This window comes from Bufo gargarizans, chromosome 9 (assembly GCF_014858855.1).
Source record: "Bufo gargarizans isolate SCDJY-AF-19 chromosome 9, ASM1485885v1, whole genome shotgun sequence".
Lineage (NCBI taxonomy): Eukaryota > Metazoa > Chordata > Amphibia > Anura > Bufonidae > Bufo > Bufo gargarizans.
In genome coordinates, this window is record NC_058088.1 from 5,267,397 (window position 1) to 5,293,755 (window position 26,359).

The following is a 26,359-nucleotide window of genomic DNA, read 5'->3' on the forward strand; positions in this document are numbered from 1 at the left end:
AGCTGTCTTTGGATAAGTGTAGGCAAGGCCAGTGCCACGTGCGGGGCTGGCACACACTTGCTGTGCCCGTATTGTGTTGCAGAGCTGAAAAGGGCTTTCCAGGAAGGACGCTGCTGTCCTTTCATGTCACACGTGGTTATTATTACGTGAAGGCATCGGTGGGGCTGGAGCCTGAATAAGTCATTTGTCGAGGTCGTGTTACCGGCATGTGTCTGGTAGTCAGGGGGGCGGCCTGGAGATGGTCTCTGTGTCTCCTTCTACATTCCACACATAGCTATCCCATCCCCCTTGTCAGTAACCCCCTCAACCTGAGCACATCTTCAGTACATTGACATATGCAATATGCTCTGTGTCTAAGCCGTGGGCGCGCGCTGGGACGTATTGCTTGTGCTGAGCCACGGGCACAAGCGCCAGCTGCTGCCTCGCTTCGTAGATTGTATGGCATTGCTCATTAGTGCTCGTCAGTGTAACGTACCAGTGTATGAAGCTGACGTGTACAGATAAGACACAAAGGTCCCATGCACACGGCTGTTGTGACAAAGTGTGGATCCTCTGTTACTCGGCGGACCCATAGAAATGAATGGAAGGCGGCAGGCGCATGCACGGTGCTCCCTCTGGGACTTTACCGGTTCCATTTACGAGATGGGACCAGCACCTATCGGACATGGCTAGGATACGCCCCCATTGTCTGAGATGGGAATACTCCTTTAAGTGGCCCCCGGTCTAAACCTTTATACAGGATCGAGACTCCTCTGCAGGGGATCACCAAGCTGCTACCTCTTGGATCAGACTCTATTCAAGTGACTGCTGAGACAGCGGAGGGATCAGGAAAATTTGTAGTCGGGGACCGAGATTAGGTCATGGCAGGTAGACTTCGTGCCATCCGATAAGCAGTCCGAGGTCAGGGCAGGCAGCTCATAGTCAAAACGGAGCTCACGCAGAGGTCAGGCAGCAAAGGGTCAAAATCCAGGAAAGAGGCAGAAGTCGGTACACAGGCAGACAAATGTAAACGGCATTCCTTAGCAGGACACTAGTGGACTAGAACCTATTGCTCAGGCACCATCGCATAAGGGTAGTCCCAGAAAAGTCAGTCATTGTCTGAAGAAGAATAGGATGTCGGGTGCACTGACGGGGGGGAGCGTGCACCCTCCCTATCGGCAGAGAGAGGCGAAACCAGCTAGAAGTTAGGCTACAGCCTGTTTGGAGGGACAGAGCCTACCGGTGAGGAGAGAGAGGCCGGTGGGTCCTTGCCGCCAGAGCCCATGAGTGACTGAGCTAGTGAGCAGAGCGGCGGTGGCAGCCATGTTACGGATTCATACAACCTCCAAGCGTAATAGGGCACCCCTAGAATTCTATAGGGCACTGCTGTGCCTCTGATTTAATATGGAGTGGGATGGCGTGTATTCTCTTCTATTACAAGGGCATTAGACCCTGCCGCTAAGACCCCTCTTTGACTCTGGGTATCGCATGGGAAGGTTGCACCAAGCCATACATTTCAGTTGGTGGCCCTTTAAGTGAATAATGCCCCCGATACTTGGGGCACCTCAGGTCTGGCTCATAGAGAGGGGTTCTTATCAGGACTTATGGCGGGGCTGTGCTGAATGGACATTTTGAGTGTTTTTATTCCATTAGGTGGAAATGACCCCCACCAATCTGATATTGATAACCTGTCCTAAGAAAGGGCCACCACCATCAAAGCCCTGGAAACCAGTGAGCTCTCCATCAGTCGCATGGAAGTGAATGGATCGCTGTACTGACATGGGCACTGCCGCCCCCTTCAGACACTCGTGGACCTCCGTTTTCAGGGAACCAACGCTCATCACCAATCCCTTTAACGGAGGAAAGGATTAAAATGGCACAAACTGCATAAAACCCGCGGGCAGCGTGTGGTCCGAGCGACTGCTTTGGCTTTTTTTGTAGAAGACTTCGGGGCATATGATAGAGGATAGAGTGCGTGCCCCGGAGTCTGCAGTCAGTGTCCTCAAGGATCTTTCTTCTAGACGCTCTCCAATCATGTGGAGGTCAAGACTTCTGACCTCCTGGTCTCCTGCTTTTCTTCTGCAGACCTTCACATCCCTCTGTTCTGCTCTTGAAAGTGTCTTGTCAGGCCACGGACACGAGATGATTGTCACTAATTAATACTAATAGATACCTGTATTTCCTGGCTGTCACCACCAAGGGGGTGTTATTATTTTTGCATCTGATGCCCTTTGTGTGTGGCCGGTCATATTGATTGGTCATCCGTCAGAAGCACTGTCTGAAGATGTCGCCATCCGACGACTATAACATGTAATGATGTGGTACAGGGCCATACCAATATAGCCTCTTAAGGGGGTTTTCCAGGAGTAAAATGTTGATGGCCTGTCCTCAGGATAGGTCATCAATATAAGATAAGTGGGGGTCTGACTGGCGGCACTGCAGCCAGTGATGTCACGTTCATCGCTCATGTGGCCTTCTTGGTAAAATGTGAGGAGGCCGGAGCCTCTCCAAACAGCTGAACAGCGGGGGGTGCCTGGAGCCGGACCCCCCCTGATCAGATATTGAGGACCTATCCTGAGGACTGTTGCACTGCTGGCACCATCTGTAGGGGAATCCGACAACTCGGTGCCTCTACAGGGGAAATTAAAAGGGGTTGTACGCTAATAACGTTTATTGGCCTATAGGGGATGTGTTTGACCTCTTGGACAACCAGCTATCATAAGAACGGGGGTCCACAAGCGCCATTGAAGAGCTCTGGTGCGCATGTGTGTCCACTTCTAGGAGAGCGTTGCGAGCGCTGTACTCACCGCTCCCATAGAAGTGATTGCAGCGGTGGGTGCACATGCGCACCACAGCGCCATTCTCACTGAGCAGTTCAGCGCCATTTGAACCCCTTTTTGGTGCCCCGCCGAGACCAGTGATTGGCTGGCCCGGTCATATGTTGTTGACGAGATGTCAGGTCACCGCTGCAGCCGGAGCGGAATCTGTCAGTTAAGTCTTTATAGCGGGCAGATTGCAGGTGACAACCCCTTTAATATCACAGTGGTCTCTTTGCCGGGAATTCGGTGCACTCTACCTCTGAACATGTCGCTGCCATTGGCAGAATACGCGCGCTGTTTATGCCGGTCAGTGCTTTGTCGTCACAGTGTGTCAGGTTCTCGGTACAGGCTGCTGTCTGATGAACCTTCCGTCCACCTTTGCTCGTGGACAAGCGCAGCCTGTGACGGTGTGTGACTGAAGCTTATGTAATACCAGGACGCGCGGCTTGTGGCAGTCTGAGGAGCCGGGTCACAGTGCCCGCCTGGGATCCTGCTGCTCCTAATTCTCTGCAATCCTTTGTGTGAGCGCGAGCAGTGAAAGCGCACATCTACATTAACATGTGTGCAACACGCCTCTTCATTAACCCCCGCCGCCACCTCCTCCTCTCCTGTGCCACCCAAAACTCGCTCCGCTTGTATTTCTAGAAGGATGTGGTGACACTTCTGTGCCAGAAGACGTGAGCGAGCGACTTACATGGCGTGCAGACGCCACTGAACTGTGACTTTCTTCTTTCCGGGGGGATGTATCTGTCCACCTTAAATTACAAGATCTGAATAAAGGACCTGCTTCAACCCCCCCCCCCCCCCAAAAAAAATAAAAAAGCGCCCCTCTTGTCCTTGGGCCAAGTCTGGTACTGCAGTTTAGCCTCATTCAGCTGTTGTCTTATCAGTGGCAACCCCTTAAAGAATGCCTGGGGGGGGGGGTGGAAATTAGTAACTCGCCCTGCGTTCCAGGACGGACGCTGCTGCATGGAAACGTAATATTACGTGGCGGCCATCATCTGTGTTATGCAAGGGACGGCACAGTCCCTCCAGAATGGGAGCCACTGTTTTCTGGCTCAGAGATGGGGGGTCCTGGGTGATGGACCCCCCCCCGTTTATAATAACCATATTTTCTATTAAGACCTCTGTTTTTTGTAGTCTGCAAATTGCAGATCCACAAAAAAGGGGTTCCGCATGTTTTTTCAGCCCTGTTGACTTTGATGGGCCCGCATTTTGCAGACATCTTCTTCTATCCTTTTGCGGAACGAATATGTGGATGATCCATGTGCTTTCCGCGTCAATATGTCAAGTCCGTGACAAGATAGTATATGTCGGACCATCGAACCATTGACGTCAATGGGTCGGCCAAGAATACGGATGCGACGCGGACGGTCTCGCACCAAAGCAAGCCTGCCCCCCTGGGGTGCAATCCAGCATCCTGGACGGTATCTCTGCATGAGGCCTTAGGTGTATGGACAAGGGTTGTTTTCATGTGACGACTCTTCTCGGTGGATGAGCTGCAATGCCAGTCATAGCCTACGTCGACATGGGTGGCGCTGTTTCAGGATCCTGGAGAAATGCAAAAGCACTTCTCCATAGATAACAGTGCTGCATGCAAGTAATAATGGAGAGTCTTGCTGGGGGGGGGGGGGGGGGGGGAGCATTAGACCCTGTATCTCAGCAATCACATAATGCCCCCCTATAGCTCAGCGGCTGCCTCTCCCGTATGGACTATGCACAGAGGCAGAATTGGGTTTGCAGCATTTTAGGATTTGCCCCCTTACTAGGTACATTTTGTGTTTTTTGCACACTGTGGGTGCAGGAATGTGGAGATGCCCGCTGCAGTGTCCTGGGAGCTGGCAGTCATGCACCAGCACACACTCCTGTCTGTGCATTGTGCTCCTGACCACTCCTGGGATCCCCCCCGGCCTCCTCCTCCTCCTCCAGTGGGCCAGGGAGGAGCTGAGGTCTCACGTCATGAAACTGGCTGGGACAGTGAGAGGGCCTGAAACTTCCCAGCAGACAGCTCCAGGAATCCTCTCCGACAGCCGGTGCCCCCGTCCTCCTGCTTCTCTATGGTGTCCGGAGCCCAGCGCGATGCCAAGGGTGAGTCCTTTACTCCTGGGTGACTGTTCGCTGTGTATGCTGCCCCAGGACATGAGTGGCCTCACCCATTGTTACACCAGATCCACCTGCAAAGGGGAGCAGCGTCTGTCATGTGTAGTCCTGTGACAGCCCCTCGCTGATGGTTCCTCTCTAGGTTGGCTTTCAGTGTAATAGATCCCGAGGCAGGGTCCATGGACAAGTTCTCGTTAACCCCTTAATTGCCTTGCTGAGAGCAGGTTTTGGGCTGACGGCTTGGTTTTATTGGTTAGGCGTTGCAGGTTGTTGTTTTTTCTTTTTTTTAGCTTTATTCCCTGCCTCTTTAAGAGTTTTTTTGGGGAACTTTTTTTAGTTTTATTTTATTTACTTTTGGGGGGAACTTTTTCTAGGTTTGAACTTGATTGACTTGTCTTCGCAGAATAGACCCTTGAGAGTCCTTTTATTGCAGCCCCGTTCCCATGACGGTACCAGATTGGGGCAGCAACGTCCCGCGCGCCAGGTGTTGTGAAACTACAACCCCCAGCATCTTCCTCTTACTTTTATGGCAGTTCTGAGAACAACCGAGCCTTTCTGCATGTTAGGAGTTGTAGTTTCGCAACATCTGGAGCGCCAGCTCCTGGTCTAGGGAGTCACGCGATGACGGTGGCAGAGGTAGGCTACGGCTGTACCTCACAAAAGAGCCTCCTCGACCCTACGTCCAGGGCATGTGAATGGCAAGTAGTATACGTGCGGCCACGCCACTACTTAGTATGAAGGCATGTAGACGGTCACTAAGTGGTTAAATCTGCCCATTAGCACACAGAATAATCTTCTTTAGGATGTAGCTTGAGCTAGATGAGCGCTTCGGTGTCAGCCACGTGAAGATGAAGGATGCACTTACCTTGCGCCAGTAAGTGGAGCGCTGCAAGCACCTCTTTGGTGATGAATATTTGAACGGAGGACATCGTCCTCCTCCGGCAAATTATTAATGTGCAGAACTCGTTCTCCTGCTCCCCCTGTATTTTTAATGATGGAGAAGAGCCTACTGCAATCAGTATGTATACAGCGTGCTACACCGAGGTCTGCTGCAACTGCCACATCCAAAGGAGCGCAGAGGAACTGTGGGTGGGGTGGCACCTGAAGCACATAGCTTCAGTTACCAGGTGGCGTTGTGCCAGGCATCGTGTGGCCAGTCCTAGCAATAGTATAAGTCATAGGACCTTGGGATAATAGAGACATGTACTAGGGGCCCATCACATAGGAACCCAGTCAACCTCTATGCAGATGTTACCCCTGGTCAAATGTGACCTCCCAGGATCCCAGTGCTGCAGGGCTTTGATGCTAGACATCATATCGCCCTTTATTGAGCCTTCTTCTCAAAATCTGTAGAGCAGACTATCAAGATTAGGCGGTTTGTGGATCTTGTCCACACATAGCAGACATCAGTAATAAAACCTGGAGAGGACTATATGTAAACAAATGCCACCCCCTGTAGCCAGTGTCCACGAGCACAACACTTGGGGCTGGAATTTTACTAAAAACTGTGCAAAATGTACCAATACAAATGCATAACGTCCGCCCTGCTTATCATAGACTTTCTCAGTTTTGTAAAAAGTCTAGAAAATGGAACATGACATCGGGGGAACCAGTCTGGAGATGGAATATGGAAGGTGGTGTCTCACATGCATTATTTTACTAACTGATGAACCATAGCATGTGACTGTCACTGTTTTATTGCTAAGATGTCTTAATTTACTGTAAAATTAAGTTAAAGGGCATCTGTCAGCATGATCAATCCTATTAAATCAGGTATACTGTCTAGTAGGGTTGATCCTGCTGATTGAAATGATGCCTGTCTTGTGAAAATTGGTTGCAGCATTCCTGAGAAAAACAGCTTTTATTCTTTATGCAAGTTAGGGCTTCAGTGCACCGAGGGGCGGGGGCTAGCTCCTCAGTGCACCTCTGCCTCCAGTGCTGGCCACGTCCTCTCTGCCTCCAGTACTGGCCACGCCCCTCTGTGCACAGAAACCCTTGTTGGCAAAAATAACTGAAACCTCTTCTTCTCAGGAAGGCAGTAACCGATTTTCACAAGACAGGTGTCGTTTATCAGCAGGATCAACCCTCTCAGGCCAGCATGATCTGATTGCCAGCAGATTAATTTTCTAGATTATCCCATATTGTGCCATTGATCATAATGTCACACTGGCTGCAGATGCCCGGTTGTAGGGTCAGGTCACCTTTGCCAGTAGGTATTGCTGGGGGATCAGCAGCAGACGTCCCCAGGGGGGTTACACTTAGCAATCCGGAGGTGCTTGTACTGTCTTCATGGGCGGCGCAGTGTATGAACATAGGTTTAGGGGTGCTTTGCTTAGAAACATTGCTCTAAAGCAGGGATGCTCCACCTTGCGGCCCTCCAGCTGTTGTCAAACTGCAATCTCCCATCATGCCCCGCTGTAGGATGTACCAAGCCTGCTGGGGCGTTGTAGTTTTGCAACAGCTGGAGGGCCGCAGGTTGGGCATCCCTTCTCTAAAGTATGTACTGGATGATGGGTGCTCTAACTCCAGTGCTGCCACTGCCAGGAAGCCATGAACGATGGAGGTTAGAATGCAAAGCTCCACAATGGTTTGAGAAAGCTGGGTGGCTGCTCACACAGCTTTCCCAGAATCCTGAAGGCCGGGTGACCCCCCCCCCTCGGAGGCCATATTGCTTGCCACCCAGCTTTTCCAGCAACAGGTATGACTAAAGAAGCAGCTAAAAAGAATTTCCCAGTTAATCCCAGTTAATGACGGGCAGAAGAATGGTGAGTACTTTCCGTATATTGTCTCATAATTGTCTCAAAATTGACGTCCCTTCCCCCAGGGAATAATGGGCTCCTGCAACGTCCTCTGACTTTTTTGCTTGGTTACGTGTTGGAAGTCTTTATAGAAAAACCTTAATCTATTTTGGTCAACATCTGGTGCACCTTTGTGCGACTTCCATGGATCTGACCAGTGAACTGTCTGGAGGTCAACCAGAGGTAATGAATTGGTCGCGTCACAGCAGAGACCAAAAATGACCCCGTAAAATGTAACCTTTAATAATATTTATAGAATTTTTTTTTTTCTCATTTTTATGAAGATTATCAAAGGTTACGTTTTATGGGGTCATTTTTTTGTTTCTGCTGTGACGCGACTTTGCTTCCGTGACACAAGACCTCTGTAGATGTCACCACAGAGTTAACCTCTCAGTTGGTGGATGTGTGGGGGGGGGCTGGGGGTACGCCACCTATCTTCTGGGATAGCACAGGTCAGTGGGAAGTCCATACTGGGGGTGGTAGTTCCACTGCAGAGCTGCAGTACTGGCGGCCTCTGCAGTGTATGGATACCGCCATGTATCCTGCTGAGCTCATGTTTGGCCTCTGGCTCGCTCCTCAGGAAGGAAGCCGCTCGGGTCTGTGTGGAGATTGTTCTCTCCGACTCAAACACTTTCTATTTTCTTTATGGAACCAAATAAATACACGAGCCTTGGAGATTTTTGGGTGGGACAGGGTGGGGAGAAGCTACGTTTGCAGTGGAGCCTGTCGTATCCCGGTCCTCAGAAAACCTGATCTAAGAGATTCCGATAACTTTGCTGGATTCAGTGGAATATCCTCCTCTGCCCTGCAGCCGGCTGTTAGGAGTGCAAGCTCTTCGGGTGACGATGCTAGAGAAGTGCCATGACCTCTTGTGTCCTGACGGCTCCACTCATGGTCGGCCTTTGACTAAAATGTGATGACGGATATTAAATAATTGTCGTTCTGGTTCTACCACAGCTCTCCGTTCCCCTTTATTTGGCCCCAGTCGTTTTTAGCGGTCTGCAAATTACGGATACACAAAATGTAGATATCAGGCCGTGTGATTTCCGCATTTTGCAGAACGGAACATCCTGCCCTGTAAAACGGACAAGAATAGGACATGTTCTATTTTTTTTTTTTGTAGGGCCGCGGAATCGGCACACGGATGTGGATAGCACATGGGTATGCTGCCTACGTCTTTTGCAACCTCATTGAAGTGAATGGTCCCTCATCCGACCCACAAAAAAGGCGGATTGGATGCGGACAAAAAACACGGCCGGGTTCATGAGCCCTTACATGCATGTTTAGCCTAGTACTGTCAGAGGATGCCCTCCTTATGCTGGCGGCTGACCATCTCTGGCACTCCAGCTGTGGTAAAACTACGACTCCCAGGATGTATATTTGCTTGGCTGTTCTCAGAACTCCATAGAAATGAATGGAGCATGCTGGGAGTCGTAGTGCCGGACGTTAGCCATCACTGATCTAAGGTGTACCAGGGGCCTTCTGACTCTTCCCTGCCCCTCTTATATGGGGACTCCGAAGTCTCTAATGTCTATGGTACCTGAACATTGGGGAGCGGGTCATGTAAATCCAGTACCTGGAGTTCTATAGAGTAAGGGTACTTTTACACTAGCGCTTTTCTTTTCCGGCATTGAGTTCCGTCACAGGAGCTCAATACCGGAAAAATGCGGATCCGTTTTAGGCCTCATGCACACGACCGTTGTGCATTTTGCTGTCCGCGGACAAGAATAGGACAGGTTATATTTTTTTGACAGAGCAACGGATGCGGACAGCACACGGAATGCCGTCTGCATCTTTTGCGGCCACATTGAAGTGAATGGGTCCGCATCCGAGCCGCTAAAACTGCGGCTTGGATGCGGACCAAAACAACGGCCGTGTGCATGAGGCCTTATCCTAATGCATTCTGAATGGAGAGCAAGATGCATCAGTTCAGTCCCTCTTACGTTTTTTGGCCGGAGAAAATCCTGCAGCATGCTGCAGCTTCCTCTCCTGGCCGAAAATCCCGAACACTTGCTGGAATACCGGATCCGGCATTAATTTCCATTGAAATGCATGCGCAGACCTTTAAGGGTACTTTCACACTAGCGGCACGGACCTCCGGCAGGCTGTTCCGTCGGGTGAACAGCCTGTTGGATCTGTCCTGCCGCTCCGTCCCCATTGACTATAATAGGGGTGGGGCGGTGTTCTGGCAGAGACACGGTGAGAGGCTGCTGGAATAAAACTACGACATGTCCGACATTTATTCCGGAAGCCTCTCGCCGTGTGCTACCGGATTCGTTTTTCCTGATGACACCGGAGAGACGGATCCGGTATTTCAATGAATTTGTCAGACGTATCCGGATCCGTCTGACAAATGCCATCCGTTTGCGTCCAGATTGCCGGATCCAGCAGGCAGTTCCGGTGACGGAATCCTCTGCCGCAAGTGTGAAATTGCCCTTATCTGATGTGACGGTCGTGGTCGTTTTGCGAACTTCAGACTACAGGCACTAGATGTGTGCACCCCGCGTCACGGTACCGGCCCATTGGGTCTGCAATCCACAAGATGCAGCGAAAGATGAGACATATCCTATGTTTTAAGACAAGGACACGGAAACCCTTGGTCAAGTGATCAGCGGGTTTGCACCACCCTGTAGGGGGCACACAGCTGCTGCCCATGTTTTGGGACAAAACGGGCATGGCCATCACATGTTCGTGCAAATGCACCTAGAAGTCGGTCAGTATGGCTGCGGCAGAGATTCTTCACCATTGCTTTGTCAGGCGGACTGTGGACCATCCATCTTTAAAGCGGAGTTCACACACTGCAGATCTATTGCCGACGTTTCTGCGCCCGTCTCGTTCATCTGATGGGTGTTTGCAGAAATCCATGACCTGCTGCAGAGACGCCACATAGGCGGAGGCGATTTCGGATCTTTCTGCTATAAACCCTCGGCGTGTGAACAGACCTCAGGGTGGAGGCTTCCTGCGCAGTGACTGTAAGCGTGCGCTGCCGAGTTCTTCATGACTGCTCTCCTCGTTAATGAGTTACTAATTAGGAGGGGAGTAGTTCAGTCACCGGCGTGGGAGTTCTCGCTTTCTTCTTCTTTCTTTCTTCTCCCTGACCATTTAACCCTGCGCAGACCAAAGCCGTATGTTTATTCGCCAACATGGAAGCCCCAACCCAGAGCTCGCCCACTGATCGCACATGTGCAAACAATATGTTACTGACTTTCTTTGATGGGATCCATAGGATATGGAGACCTACCTACAGGTGGGTACATGTATGCAGAAGGAAGAAAACTGCCTCATACCATCCAAACCAGTGTCTGCTGGAGCTCTGCGATGGGACCCAGTATCCCGAGCTGGGTCCTCTCATCCAGTCATCTAGTATCCTGGAATGGCTGTCTGTAAAGAGGCGTCTCTTTCTTATGGCGGGGTCTCTCTTTGGCTGGTATGAGGGTAGCTTTCTTCTCTCTGGAGCAGAGCTAACGTGCGTAGTTCTGAAAATAGTATATTGGTATATGGAAACCATCAACAAGCGGGCATACGGTGGCTGTACACACATGATTCCTGGTCATGTGGGAGGGACGGTGTAAAAATGCCCATGCGACAAAATATTGAGGCGCGGGTGTTTAAAAAGTTGCAAAAAGGGGGTTCCCGACTATTTCTATGCCAATAATTGGCGTAAAAATGTTTGTAAATAACCCTCAGCATGTGTGAGTGTCTCTAATCTGTCCCCAAGGCATGGGGCGGAGAAAAAATAAAGATCGGGCTGCTGGATTTCAACATGCCCGATCCCTTTGTTCCAAAGGAAGATGGGCCGTTACTCCCCTCTGCCTACTGAGAACACCTGCATACTCGGCCGAGCAGAGTGTAGGGGTCGGGAAGAATGGGGTTAGCTATTGAATGTATATATCCAGCCTTCCTGCTGCTGACGGATCTTATGGGGTTATTTTCGTTGTTTCTACGATTTGTCCAGAGCCCCCCCCATTCCTTACCCGTCTGATGTCCGTATCAGCAGGTAAAGGCCTATTATTTATGTCAGCGAGGGATACGTAAAAGAGGACCAGAAGTGCTTCCATTATACTTGGCGTCGCTTTAGGATTGTGTTTTGGAAAGGGTTAAACATATGGCTTATAATCTGCACCATACTGCTTGGCGGTATTAAAGGGGGTTACGTTAACGTTCATGGCAGCCCCCCAGGATCTTTCTGAAAGGCCTCTTGCACACAAACTGGGGCGGGCCGCAATGCACGAACACCATCCCTGGGGCAGCCGCTGCGGATCGCGGACCCATTCACTTTAATGGGTCCGCAATCCGGCCGTTCCACAAAAAGATAAGACATGTTCTATTTTTTTGCGGAACGGAAGTACGGGACGAAACCACACGGAGCACTCCGTAGTGCGGATCTGCAATACACTGGTGCCGTTCCGTGCTTCCGTTCCGCACCATTCCGCATCTCCGGCTTTGGGGACCCATTCAAGTGAATGGGTCCGCACCCGTGATGCGGAATGCCCACGGAACGGAACCCGTGTATTGCGGATCCGCAAATGCGGCCCGCAATACGGCAACGGGGCACACACATTTGTGTGCAAGAGGTCTAACTCCCATAGATCTCAGTGGAGAGGGCTGCACACAAGTATGGCCGCCTCTTCAAGGAAGCTCTATGTGAATTAAGGGTAGGACTCATACCTATGCTATGGGGGCGAACCCAAATGACAGCCCATTACAATTAAAAGTACTTAAATGGGTTGGCCCATCATAGACAATGGTGGCATATCGCTAGGATATTCCCCATTGTCTGATGGGTGCGGGACCTGCACCTACGCTGAGAATGGAACGAGGAGAAGGGGTTGCTGGAGGACCCCGGGTCTCCCAGGTTCCGGTTTTGTGATGTCAGCATCCATCGTTCACATGTTTCAGCAAGTCAATCCAATTGAAATGGATGGGACTGAACTGCAATACCGAGCACAGCCACTACACAGTGTATGGCGCTGTGCATAGAGGCTGCAGCGCTTGTCCGAGACCCTCAATCAGCTGATCGGTGGGGGTGTCCAGCCCCCACACGGCGCCTGAACCTGCATGTCTAGGGTGAGGGACTAATGGTTTCTTTTAATTATTACAGCTCCTATTGGACTATTATATGGGGAGAGTCACTAATTATACCATTATGTAGGTCCCTCGATGGCTCATGGAAGGGTCACGGCCTCTCTGCGCTCACGCCCTTCCTCACAATCCGGCCACACGCTGAGACGTCTCCTCGTAGGAATGCAGCCGCGCTTCTTGTATTACGAGCGCCTCTCCCTGTGGTGTGTGGGGAATGTAGATTTCCTCTATGTAATGTTTTAGGTAGGTGGTCCCTGCTGTGAAATCCTCCTGTACATCACTGCGCATTCCCGGGGCGGACTCTACACATAGCGCTGACATGGCTGGAGGGTAACGCTTCCCGACATTCCCATTACATTGCAACATAAGAACATGTTGGAGCATCTGATGAACTTTTCCATCAGGTGTGACCGCGGTCTAGGGCCTAACATGCGTTTCATGCATGACCTGTATACGGGGATTTTGTCTCCGCCATACATCAGTTAGAGCCTTGACGGCAGGAGACAGGGGCTTCACCGCTTCTTACCAGGGAGCCTCAATGGTGGCATCTGCTTCGGCCTCAGTGACTTGCTCCTGCTGGTCCTCCGATGTCTCTTCACCCACCTCGTGCCAGTCCCCTGCATGCTGGATGTACTCTGCTTGTCCTCATCTGTTGGCCATTGATCAGCGGTCAAACAGCACATGATGATTAACTACTAGGCCTTAGGGCTCACGCACACGACCGTATCCATATTGCGGTCCGCAGTCCTGTTGATAGGAGAGAGAAAAACCCGGTAAGCACGTGTGATTCGAAGCAGCGCCGTGTAGACGTTCCGGTCCGGCTATAAGGCGGTTGCAGCCGGGCGAAGTACAGCCCCTTGGGCTCTTGTTCCTCATTAGCATAATTCTAAAATCCGGTTTTAGGGGGTCAAAAGAAGAGGGAGCAAAGATATATGTGGAAATCGCACAAACTGCGATGCAAAGGGTTAAACGGTCACCATCACTGACAGACTCCCTTTAGGGTGCATTCACACGACCAAAACTGTTTCGCGGTCCGTGTCGCATCCCCTTTTTTTTTTTTTTTTTTTTTTGCGGCTGCATCGTAACAATGCCTATCCTTGTCTGCAAGACAGACAAGCATAGGACACTTTTTTTTGGGTGGGATGTCATTTTATCATTGACCTATTGAAATGAATGGGTCCACATCCTATCCGCTAAAAAATTACGGATTGGATGCGGATCAAAAATACGGTCGGTGTGAATGGGGCCTTAAAGAGGTTCTCCACTATCCTAATATCATCAGTATAGCAAAAGGGAAGACTCTGCAATAGCAGAGAACCATTTTAAAGCTATACCAAGCACAGCGCCGCACATTGTATAGTGGATGTGTTTGGTATTGCAGCTCATTCCCATTCACTTGAAAGGCCATGTGACCGAGGAACGTAACGCTGCAGGCTGAGAAAATGCACAGACGATCAGCATGGTTTCTTCAAGCATCTGATCTGCAGGCGTGCCGGAGTCACACGACCACCAGTCAGATATTTATGACCTGACCTCCTTTAATTCCCAGAAAACCCATTTGATGCAACACTAAAAGTCAGTACACTGACAGCACGCCAGTGCAGGAGCGCAATGCTCGAAGATTGGACCGCGCACGGTACCGGGGGACCCATTTGCTAGGTTTCCCTTTTATTGGGTGGTGAGAACCTGCTCTTGGATGTAGTCTCCATCGGTGAAAAGCGGAAAAGTATTTGATGAGATAAAGATGCCAAACCCTTCTGTAATCCGGTGTAGTGGTGTCAAGCAGCTGCTGAAAGGGGCCTTATTTTTGTCGTTGCTTACAGGATCCCTATTCCCCTTGGTGGTGATAGTGTGCTACTCAGTGCATATCTGGTGGCAGGCGTGTGTCCCAGGACTGACCCCGGGGCAGATTTTACTGGGATATCGTTCCCGTCATTCTTGTGCCCGTCCCTCCTGCTGGCCCATTGTTTTCCCCTATGCCGTGGCCGTCTGATCTGTAAATTAGGCGAGCTTTCGTTCGTCGGTCTGCGTCTGGGGTGTGACTTTGTGTATGACTGATTTGTAGACTTGAAATCTGGAATAACCAGTGTATCACCTGAGACAGCGAGTGGGCGAGCAGCAGTGCGCTGCATTACTCGGAAGTATACAAACATTGCTGCTGCTGTATGGCGGTATATGACATGCAGTGATTATAGAGGCATTGCTTGTTCCACATGGCTTCATTGCCTGTCCATCAGCAGAGTGTACGCTCATTTACATTAGGGCTTATGCACATGGCCGTAGTTTTGGTGTTTTTTGCAGATTGATTGTGGACCTATTCATCTCAATGATGCTGCAAAAGATGCGTTCCGCGGCCCATCAAAAAAAAATTAGAACACGTCCTATTTTTGGCCATTTTCCAGACCACTTGCTTTTTTACGGGGAAAGGGAAGGGAAGTAGCACTATCTGTGACTACCTTATTTACAGGGAGAGACAGAGAAGCAGTACTATCTGTGACTACCTTATTTACAGGGAGAGACAGGGAAGCAGTACTATCTGTGACTACCTTATTTACAGGCAAAGGGAAGTAGCACTATCTGTGACTACCTTATTTACAGGGAGGCAGTACTATCTGTGACTACCTTATTTACAGGCAAAGGGAAGTAGCACTATCTGTGACTACCTTATTTACAGGGAGAGACAGGGAAGCAGTAATATCTGTGACTACCTTATTTACAGGGAGAGACAGGGAAGCAGTACTATCTGTGACTACCTTATTTACAGGGAGAGACAGGGAAGCATTACTTAACTGCACCTGCATCATTTACAGACGTTTATCTATTTTATTTAAAGGGAGACACAACTGCTTCTACCTGTATCCTTTACAGACAGGCAGAACTATCTGTATCCCTACATCATTTAAAAGGAGGTGGCACAATCTGTACCTGTATATTATTTACAAGGGGTTGTACTATCTGTACCGCTATTTCAATTACAGGTAGGTGGTACTGTCTGAACACATAGTGCCACATTCCAGTAAATTATATATCTGTACCTATGTCACATACGGGGAGGCAGTACTGTCTATGTCACATACGGGGAGGCAGTGCTGTCTATGTCACATACGGGGAGGCAGTACTGTCTATGTCACATACGGGGAGGCAGTACTGTCTATGTCACATACGGGGAGGCAGTACTGTCTATGTCACATACGGGGAGGCAGTACTGTCTATGTCACATACGGGGAGGCAGTGCTGTCTATGTCACATACGGGGAGGCAGTACTGTCTATGTCACATACGGGGAGGCAGTACTGTCTGTCTATGTCACATACGGGGAGGCAGTACTGTCTGTCTATGTCACATACGGGGAGGCAGTACTGTCTGGGTCTATGTCACATACGGGGAGGCAGTACTGTCTGTCTATGTCACATACGGGGAGGCAGTACTGTCTGTCTATGTCACATACGGGGAGGCAGTACTGTCTGTCTATGTCACATACGGGGAGGCAGTACTGTCTGTCTATGTCACATACGGGGAGGCAGTACTGTCTGTCTATGTCACATACGGGGAGGCAGTACTGTCTGTCTATGTCACATACGGGGAGGCAGTACTGTCTGTCTATGTCACATACGGGGAGGCAGTACTGTCTGTCTATGTCACATACGGGGAGGCAGTACTGTCTGTCTATGTCACATACGGGGAGGCAGTACTGTCTGTCTATGTCACATACGGGGAGGCAGTACTGTCTGTCTATGTCACATACGGGGAGGCAGTACTGTCTGTCTATGTCACATACGGGGAGGCAGTACTGTCTGTCTATGTCACATACGGGGAGGCAGTACTGTCTGTCTATGTCACATACGGGGAGGCAGTACTGTCTGTCTATGTCACATACGGGGAGGCAGTACTGTCTGTCTATGTCACATACGGGGAGGCAGTACTGTCTGTCTATGTCACATACGGGGAGGCAGTACTGTCTGTCTATGTCACATACGGGGAGGCAGTACTGTCTGTCTATGTCACATACGGGGAGGCAGTACTGTCTGTCTATGTCACATACGGGGAGGCAGTACTGTCTGTCTATGTCACATACGGGGAGGCAGTACTGTCTGTCTATGTCACATACGGGGAGGCAGTACTGTCTGTCTATGTCACATACGGGGAGGCAGTACTGTCTGTCTATGTCACATACGGGGAGGCAGTACTGTCTGTCTATGTCACATACGGGGAGGCAGTACTGTCTGTCTATGTCACATACGGGGAGGCAGTACTGTCTGTCTATGTCACATACGGGGAGGCAGTACTGTCTGTCTATGTCACATACGGGGAGGCAGTACTGTCTGTCTATGTCACATACGGGGAGGCAGTACTGTCTGTCTATGTCACATACGGGGAGGCAGTACTGTCTGTCTATGTCACATACGGGGAGGCAGTACTGTCTGTCTATGTCACATACGGGGAGGCAGTACTGTCTGTCTATGTCACATACGGGGAGGCAGTACTGTCTGTCTATGTCACATACGGGGAGGCAGTACTGTCTGTCTATGTCACATACGGGGAGGCAGTACTGTCTGTCTATGTCACATACGGGAGGCAGTACTGTCTGTCTATGTCACATACGGGGAGGCAGTACTGTCTGTCTATGTCACATACGGGGAGGCAGTACTGTCTGTCTATGTCACATACGGGGAGGCAGTACTGTCTGTCTATGTCACATACGGGGAGGCAGTACTGTCTGTCTATGTCACATACGGGGAGGCAGTACTGTCTGTCTATGTCACATACGGGGAGGCAGTACTGTCTGTCTATGTCACATACGGGGAGGCAGTACTGTCTGTCTATGTCACATACGGGGAGGCAGTACTGTCTGTCTATGTCACATACGGGGAGGCAGTACTGTCTGTCTATGTCACATACGGGGAGGCAGTACTGTCTGTCTATGTCACATACGGGGAGGCAGTACTGTCTGTCTATGTCACATACGGGGAGGCAGTACTGTCTGTCTATGTCACATACGGGGAGGCAGTACTGTCTGTCTATGTCACATACGGGGAGGCAGTACTGTCTGTCTATGTCACATACGGGGAGGCAGTACTGTCTGTCTATGTCACATACGGGGAGGCAGTACTGTCTGTCTATGTCACATACGGGGAGGCAGTACTGTCTGTCTATGTCACATACGGGGAGGCAGTACTGTCTGTCTATGTCACATACGGGGAGGCAGTACTGTCTGTCTATGTCACATACGGGGAGGCAGTACTGTCTGTCTATGTCACATACGGGGAGGCAGTACTGTCTGTGCATGTCACATACGGGGAGGCAGTACTGTCTGTGCATGTCACATACGGGGAGGCAGTACTGTCTGTGCTATGTCACATACGGGGAGGCAGTACTGTCTGTCTATGTCACATACGGGGAGGCAGTACTGTCTGTCTATGTCACATACGGGGAGGCAGTACTGTCTGTGCATGTCACATACGGGGAGGCAGTACTGTCTGTGCATGTCACATACGGGGAGGCAGTACTGTCTGTGCATGTCACATACGGGGAGGCAGTACTGTCTGTGCATGTCACATACGGGGAGGCAGTACTGTCTGTCTATGTCACATACGGGGAGGCAGTACTGTCTGTGCATGTCACATACGGGGAGGCAGTACTGTCTGTGCATGTCACATACGGGGAGGCAGTACTGTCTGTGCATGTCACATACGGGGAGGCAGTACTGTCTGTGCATGTCACATACGGGGAGGCAGTACTGTCTGTGCATGTCACATACGGGGAGGCAGTACTGTCTGTGCATGTCACATACGGGGAGGCAGTACTGTCTGTGCATGTCACATACGGGGAGGCAGTACTGTCTGTCTATGTCACATACGGGGAGGCAGTACTGTCTGTCTATGTCACATACGGGGAGGCAGTACTGTCTGTCTATGTCACATACGGGGAGGCAGTACTGTCTGTCTATGTCACATACGGGGAGGCAGTACTGTCTGTCTATGTCACATACGGGGAGGCAGTACTGTCTGTGCTTATGTTTCGGGTTAGCACCTGCACCGCCGCCCCCAGGCACTGTACCGCCACGCTATTGCTGTGCCATCACCATTCAGGGTGTATATTCTCTTAGACAGTGACGATGTGGAGCAGGCGGCAGTGTGCGGCTCACGAGGACTGGGCAGACGTTTTCTGTCCCTGGAATATATTTGCCTCTGGGGGTTGAGATTCTGGCAGCTCACAAGCTGAAGTGCCGACAGGCGAAAGTGTCGAAAAAGCCAATAAGTGAAGACTAAAGGAAATAAATGACATGGTGCCTGCGAGCGCATGCAGATCCCCGCACTTGTCTCCGCTCTCTGCATCCATTCTTTTTGCTGCCAGAACTGCTCATTTTTTGCTTGAAAATTATTTTAGATTTCCTGCATAAATGAGCTCCGCAAACTTCCCATATTTCATTCTATCTCAGAAATTGTGTTTTCATGCGATACTTCTGAAGAATATTTATTCGAGACGGATGGGTAGAAGCGATGAGCTTTCCACTTGTGGAAGGCTGAAAAGTCAGCCTGAATTTGTGGGAGGGGCATCTTACCTTTTTAAGCTCCAGCCCCCAGGTCCTCAGGGCGCTTCTGTTCACATTCTGGATAAGGAGTCGCTTGCTCTGGTACTGCATCAGTGCACGTCGTGAGTAGCTTTCATCTGGTTCGGTTTGTTTCGTTTCGTTGTCATACACTGCCGTCACGTCTTCAGGAGAGGTAATTCTGCGCAAACAATGCGCCACAAGGGCTCCATCAGCCGCGGTCACATACTCCCGGCTCCCAGAGTTGGCATGCGTTCCAGCGTGGAACGCATGCCGATACACATTTCCGCACCAAATTGCTTCTTGTCTCCTTCCTTGGTTCCCTCCCTGTGTTCCCCTCCAACTTCCCCCCGAGACAGCAGGGGGGGCAGGGTCTGGCCCGCGGGTCCCCCTCTCCACACGGCCCCCCCGTCCTCACCTCAGGCTCCACTGCAGGCTGGCGTGCGTTCCAGCGTGGAGCGCACGCCGGAAATCCGCCGCAAGGCATGGGCCGGGTCACGTGGTCGGCGTGCGTTCCGGCTTGGAGCGCACGCCGGAGTCCCTGGGCCAGGCCTGGGCCTGGTCGCATGTGCGGCGTGCGTTCCAGCTTGGAGCGCACACCGGAGTGCTTCCGTCAGGCCTGGGCCCATAAATGTACATCAGAAACCCTGTCAAAGTTAAAATCACTATGCACCATGACACTTTTGTTAAGGGAATTAAGCTCTAATTGTTGGGTCATTTTTCCTGTGGGTCCTTCTTCATGATAGACAGGCTATCAGCAGATGTTTGTTTATAGTATATATATTCACAGTGTAGAATGATGTCACAGAAGCTTGTGTCTATACTGCTGAAATCTGGATCCTGGTGAATATATTTTATTGTATTTAGTGTTCCCATTAGGTCTACGGCCAAAGCAGGGGTATCTAGCCCCCGGGCCACGTCAGGTCATGCCCTCAAAAAATAAATAAAAAATATATAGAAGAAAAAAAACGATTTTTTTTTTTTTTTATTTTATTTCTATTTTTTTTTATATAAATAAATTTAAATATATATACAATTTAATCGGTAGGTTCCAATCTCCAGCCATTTCATACGCACTCCCGCCATGCGGCAGTGGGAGCGAGGCAGTCATCCTCGGTTCCGCTGGGCTGGAAGGGACCTAGGTCAGCACGGGTTCAAAAAAAAACCAAAAAAAAAAACCCGGGGGTCTCACCACAAGTAGGCCAGGCCATCATTACTCGCCATACCCATTCAGCGGTCACCATACGCTCACTGCAGTCATCTACTCTATGGGGGCGACAGTGCCATATGTTATATGTCTATGCTTCACGTTATATACTGCTGTCTCATCTACTACCTACTTCTGGCTCGCCAGGCTCATACCTACCTCTGCCTCCTGGATCGCCCAGGCATGCACTTACCTCTGCCTCCTGGATCGCCCAGGCACGCACCTACCTCTGCCTCCTGGATCGCCCAGGCACGCACCTTCTTCTGTCTCCTGGTTCGTCCAGGCTCACACCTACCTCTACCTCCTGGCTCCCCAGGCTCATACCTACCTCTGCCTCCTGGATCGCCCAGGCACACACCTACCTCTGCCTCCTGGATCGCCCAGGCACGCACCTACCTCTGCCTCCTGGATCGCCCAGGCACCCACCTACCTCTACCTCCTGGCTCCCCAGGCTCATACCTACCTCTGCCTCCTGGATCGCCCAGGCACGCACCTTCTTCTGTCTCCTGGTACGTCCAGGCTCACACCTACCTCTACCTCCTGGCTCCCAGGCTCATACCTACTGCTGTCTCCTGGATCGCCCAGGCTCATACCTACCTCTATCTCCTGGTCACCCAGTACCGGCACCCTCCTCAGTTATGTTCTCTTTTCCTTCCTAACTTTACGAATTGCCTCTCAGGAACGTGTCCTGATCGTTCACCGTGCGACATTTTTGGATCAAGGTCAGGTGACCCAACACAGCGGTTCAGGTAGTAGCCTCTAAGCCAGGTACGTTGCCCAGACCGACTCAAGCCTTCTCGTAGGCACCAGTCGTTCTACGTTCTGATCACATATAGTTATTCGGGACCATTTCTTTCTTTACAGGTTCAAGCATGTCACATGCTTCTGACATAGAGGACACCATGTCTCTCCCTGGAACGTCCGTCTCAGGCCAGCCGGGCAACACGTCCCTGAGAAGCTGGACGGTTCCCAGGCTGATCGCGGAACTCAATAGACGGGGCATTCCGCACCCGGCCTCTGCCCGCAAATCAGAGTTATACAAGCGGTTAATGACCACCCCAGGTCCGTCGGGCGTCCAGCCGGGCACCACGGACACCCAACAGTCTTTGAGGCATCTGCAAGCCACCATTGACTCCTTGGTCGGTATGGTGACTGATGCCCAGTCCAGGGTTTCGGTACTGGAGTCCCGGGCCCCTCCCCCTCCCCCCCCAGGCTTCCCACCCTCCGGCCGAGTCCGTGGTTCCTCAGATGGCCTCCGTAGGTACGGCCATTTTCACTCCCAGGGTGGCCCCGGCTCATTTCATCCCGGACGGCATTAAGAAGGATATACTGGCGGGAAAAGACAGTGAACTTGGCGTCCATCCTTATCGCCTCACAGGACCTCCCTGAGAACAGGGTCATCAACTGTGGTGACGTCTCCCTTGTCCTGAGGGCCAAGGACGCAAGGCTGAACCGAAAACTCACCATCGCGGAATTTGTTTTGGCGTTCAGCCTGTTCAGGGATGTTGTGTGCTCGGCCCAACCCACAAGAAGGGAGGAACTGGATTCCTACCTCTATCTGGTCACCGATCTGGGGCATAAGTACGGTGGAGCGTAATTTTATGACTATCACCGCTCCTTCTCTGCGAAGGCTGCGGCTGCCCTGGCTCAATTCCAGTTCGTCACCAATTGGGCGAATATAGACATGGAGTTGTTCTGTCGCCACTTCGCGGGTCTCAGGGCCCCGTCCTGCTCAGGGTGCCAGTCCATCTTCCATTCCATGGACTGGTGTCCGAACGCGGTCAACCCTGTCCAGGATAGGTCCCTGCCTGGTCCCTCAGGTCTCCAACTGGGCACCCCCGGAGTGGACAAACTGGGCAGACCCATCGTGTACCTGGGCAAGTCCCAGGTCTGCAATAATTACAACATGAACGGTTGCGGTTTCAACAGTTGCAGGGCCCTCCATGTCTGCTCCCAGTGTTTCAGGGCTCACCCGCGTTCCGCCTGTCCCAAGAGGTCGGCAAAGCAGCTATGACTAGCCGACATTGACCTCGACCTCCTTGGAATCCTTCTGTAGGACCACCCCGATAGGGGGTTTGTGCAATTCTTGCTGTCCGGTTTCACAGAGGGATTTCACACGGGCCTCATCGCCCTGCCGCAGACGTCTTGGGAGGGCGGCAACCTGAGGTCGGCTTCTGAAGACCCGGCAGCGGTTGAGGAGTTGCTCCAAGCGGAAGTCGACAAAGGGTTCCTAATTGGTCCACTTGAGTCGATACCGTTTCCTTCCTGGCGCATCAACCCCATTGGTCTGGTGTCCAAAAAAAATACAAATAAAAAAAGGTTAATATATGACCTGTCCGCGCCTCATGCCTCTGCCGTCCCCAGTCTGAACTCGCTCATCCCATCCGAGGAGTTCTCCATCAAATATTCCTCTATAGACGAAGCGATCAAAGAGATAGTAAACTCCGGCAGGGGCTCCTGGTTGGCAAAAGCGGACATCTCGGACGTTTTCAAGCTCCTCCCCGTCAAACCGTACTTATGGGGTTACTACGGGCTTCAATGGGCCAATCGTTATTATTTTGCAAACAGGCTCACGTTTGGGTCAAAGAGTAGCCCTTGGTTGTTCGACCAATTTGCCAAGGCCCTGCACTGGATCCTCGTTCACCATGGCGGTTTACCTACGGTCATTCACTACCTCGATGACTTCCTGATCATCGAGGGTCCACAAGGCGGGTCGGGCAACCTGGCTACTCTTCTCCAGATTTTTTCCTGCCTGCAGGTCCCGATAGCCCATGCAAAGTTCCTCGGCATCACCCTGGATTCCATCCGGATGGAGGCCAGCCTCCCGGGGGAAAAACTGGCGAGTTGCCGTGCGGCAATTTCCCACTGCCATGTCCGTAGGCTATCTGTCTAGGGTGGAGCTCCAGTCCCTGCTGGGGCGTTTCAACTTCGCCTCCAGAATTATGCCCCAGGGCAGGGCTTTCACCTCCAGGTTGCTACAGCTGCTGCCTTCGGCTCCTGACCAGAGCAGCATCGTCCACTTGGACAGCCATGCCAGGGCGGACTTGGCCATGTGGTCCCTGTTCCTATCCTCCTGGAACGGGATCTCCCTCTTTGTACCATCATGGGCGCCGTCATACCCCACCGTTTTCTCGGACGCCGCTGCGTCCCGGGGGTATGCCGCTATTTTTGGGTCCCATTGGATGGCTGGCCAGTGGCCCGTAGAAATCTGGTCAGTCGCCGAAAATCTGAATTCATCTTCCCTCCTGGAGCTCTACCCCATCGTGGCGGCAGCCCAGGTATGGGGTCACCGCTGGGCGAACACACCGGTGATGTTCATCACCGATAACCAAGCGTTGGTGGACATCATCACAAAAGGTCGGGCTAAATCCCCCAGGATCATGTCCCTCCTGCGCAGACTAGTTTGGCTCTCCCTCACTCATAATTTCCATGTGTTCTGCAGTCATATCCCGGGGGTCGAGAACGTGGCGGCAGATGCCCTGTCCCGATTTAATTTCCCCCTCTTTTTTCAGGTGCTGCCAGGAGCGGACCCCTCGGGGTTCCCCCTTCCGGTCTTCCAGTCTCTAGTGATGGACTAGAGTCCCTCCTTACCCACGCCAGGAACCTGGTCCAGCACTCCCTCTCCTCCAATACCGTCAGGAACTACCGAGCCGGCCTCAGGGTTTACGAAGATTTCGCCAGGTCCCACCCGCAAGGTGGCTTGGACGATGTCTCCTACACCCTGGCGTTCATAGCCCACTGTCACCGCAACCTCAGGCTGTCATTCAACACCATCAAGCTATACCTAGCGGGGATACAGCACTACGCTATGCTTCATAACCCAAATGGAGGTTCCATCTTTTCAGTGCAAGCAGTAAAAGCTGCCCTTAGGGGGATCCAGAAGTGCGAGGTCGTCCCTCCCGCCCGTAGGCAGCCTGTCTCCGGCGAGATGTTCAGGCGACTCTCGTCCGCGCTGGATGGACTTCCTTTTGGCCACTCTCCTAGTTTGATCATCAAGGCAGCCATGTATCTCGGGTTTTACGGGTTCCTCAGGCCAGGTGAGTTCACCAGCACCTCCCCTAAACGTCAGGGGTTGCAGGTGCGACAGTTGTCCTGGGCCCATGACCATTTTGTCCTCTGGCTCCCTTCCACGAAGGCCAATCAGCATGGTCCACCCTCGGAGGTCAGGTTCTTTAAAACCTCCAACGATTGGTGCCCAGTCATGGTCCTCCGTCAACTGCTAGCCCTGTTGCAGGATGCCTCCCCAGAGGCCCCGCTGCTTCCTTGGCGTGGGGGGCCCCTGACGTCAATCCAGTTTGTGTCCCACATTAGAACACTGGCCTCAGGTCTCGGTTATGACCCTCTGGCCTTCACAGGACACTCGCTCCGCATCGGGGCCGCGTCCTCAGCATCAAAAAACGGGGTCCCGGCGCACGTGATTAAATGCATGGGTAGGTGGCGCTCTTCTTGCTTCACGAGATACATCCCGAACCCGCATGTAGAGATTTCCCAGGCATTCTGTAACCTTGCTCTCTGAGTGGCATTAAAGACTTTCGTCACTACTCTGCTCTCCTCGTTATTTTTGCCCACTACTAGGCTTACCCTCGCTCCTGGCTTCCGGCACAACACAGCCAGCTAGGTCAGGGGAAGCGCTTCACCCACTCGTCACAGTTAAGCCTCTCCCATAAGTGGAAGGCTGAAAAGTCAGCCTGAATTTGTGGGAGGGGCATCTTACCTTTTTAAACCCCAGCCTCCAGCTCCTCAGGGCGCTTCTGTTCACACCCACCCCCCCCTGTTCTCAAACACTCCCCTTGGGGTACGCCCACTACTAGGCTTACCCTCGCTCCTGGCTTCCGGCACAACACAGCCAGCTAGGTCAGGGGAAGCGCTTCACCTACTCGTCACAGTTAAGCCTCTCCCATAAATACAAAACGCAGCACCGCTTAAAGGGCTATTCCAGGATTTTATCCTCCGGATAGGCCGTCACATCATATCTGATCATTGGGGGTCCGACATCCGATACCTCCACCGATCAGCTGCATCACTGTAGGTCTGATGCCGGAAATATACAGCTCCGTCTATTGTGTCGTGGACGGACCTGGTCACTGTAGCGATCGACTCCCGCCGAGAGACATTCGTCACGTAACCCAGTCCTCTTGTCACTGTTCTGTCAGTGCAGATGGTATTTTTTTTTTTGGCCAAACCTTCCCCACTTGGCCGGACCTGTAATGGGAACCTTACTTACCTACTTCCTGGAGCCGACTCGCCCCTACTTCGTCTGTGATGCTCCGCCGCGCTCCCTCGCTGTAAACATCCAGTTTGACGCCGCCTGCATGAGAAATAGTCACATGACACAAGGGATTCCGGTCACCACCGTGGCCAGTGATTGGCTTCAGACGTCGTCAAACCGGATGTTTTCAGCGAGGGAGCCCAGCGGAGCATCAGAGAGTGAGAGAAGAAGGGTTGGGGTCCAGCACCGGGAAGCAGGTAAGTAAGCGTCCATTTACAGGTCTGGCCAAGTGTGAGGGTTGCCAACCGCCCCTCCCATTCCTGCACATCCCCTTTAAGAGTAGGTCCACACATGACCCTAAAAATACTGTTGCAGTGTCAGCTGCAGAACACGTGTTTGACATGCAGATTTGATCCCATGCGTTGCAAAGGGGGTAATCCTTGGTGACAATTCGCAGGAAGACATGTAAGTGTCCTCTAATGGCAGAGCAGGCCCGGGCTCTCTTCACTGGACCTAACCTCCCGGGAGTGGGAAATTTAAAAAATAAAATAATAACCCTGGACAGTCCCTTTTTAAAGGGGTTGTCCACACAGTATTTTTGTAAAGGGTCAAAAAG

At 51.6% G+C, this 26,359-nt stretch overlaps 1 protein-coding gene across 3 annotated transcripts in view; it reads left to right on the forward strand.

Moving 5' to 3' along the window:
* The window catches only part of PAK4 (p21 (RAC1) activated kinase 4), a 61,616-nt gene that overhangs the window by 12,526 nt on the left and 22,731 nt on the right, over positions 1-26,359 (forward strand). The window contains exon 1 of one of the 3 annotated variants that reach the window (XM_044305712.1): positions 4,743-4,886. The exons of the other annotated variants lie outside the window; for them this stretch is intronic. Coding sequence (XP_044161647.1) covers positions 4,856-4,886 — 31 coding nt within the window. The 5' untranslated portion in view covers positions 4,743-4,855. Of the gene's footprint in view, positions 1-4,742; positions 4,887-26,359 lie in introns of those variants that run through there. 3 annotated transcript variants of the gene reach the window in all.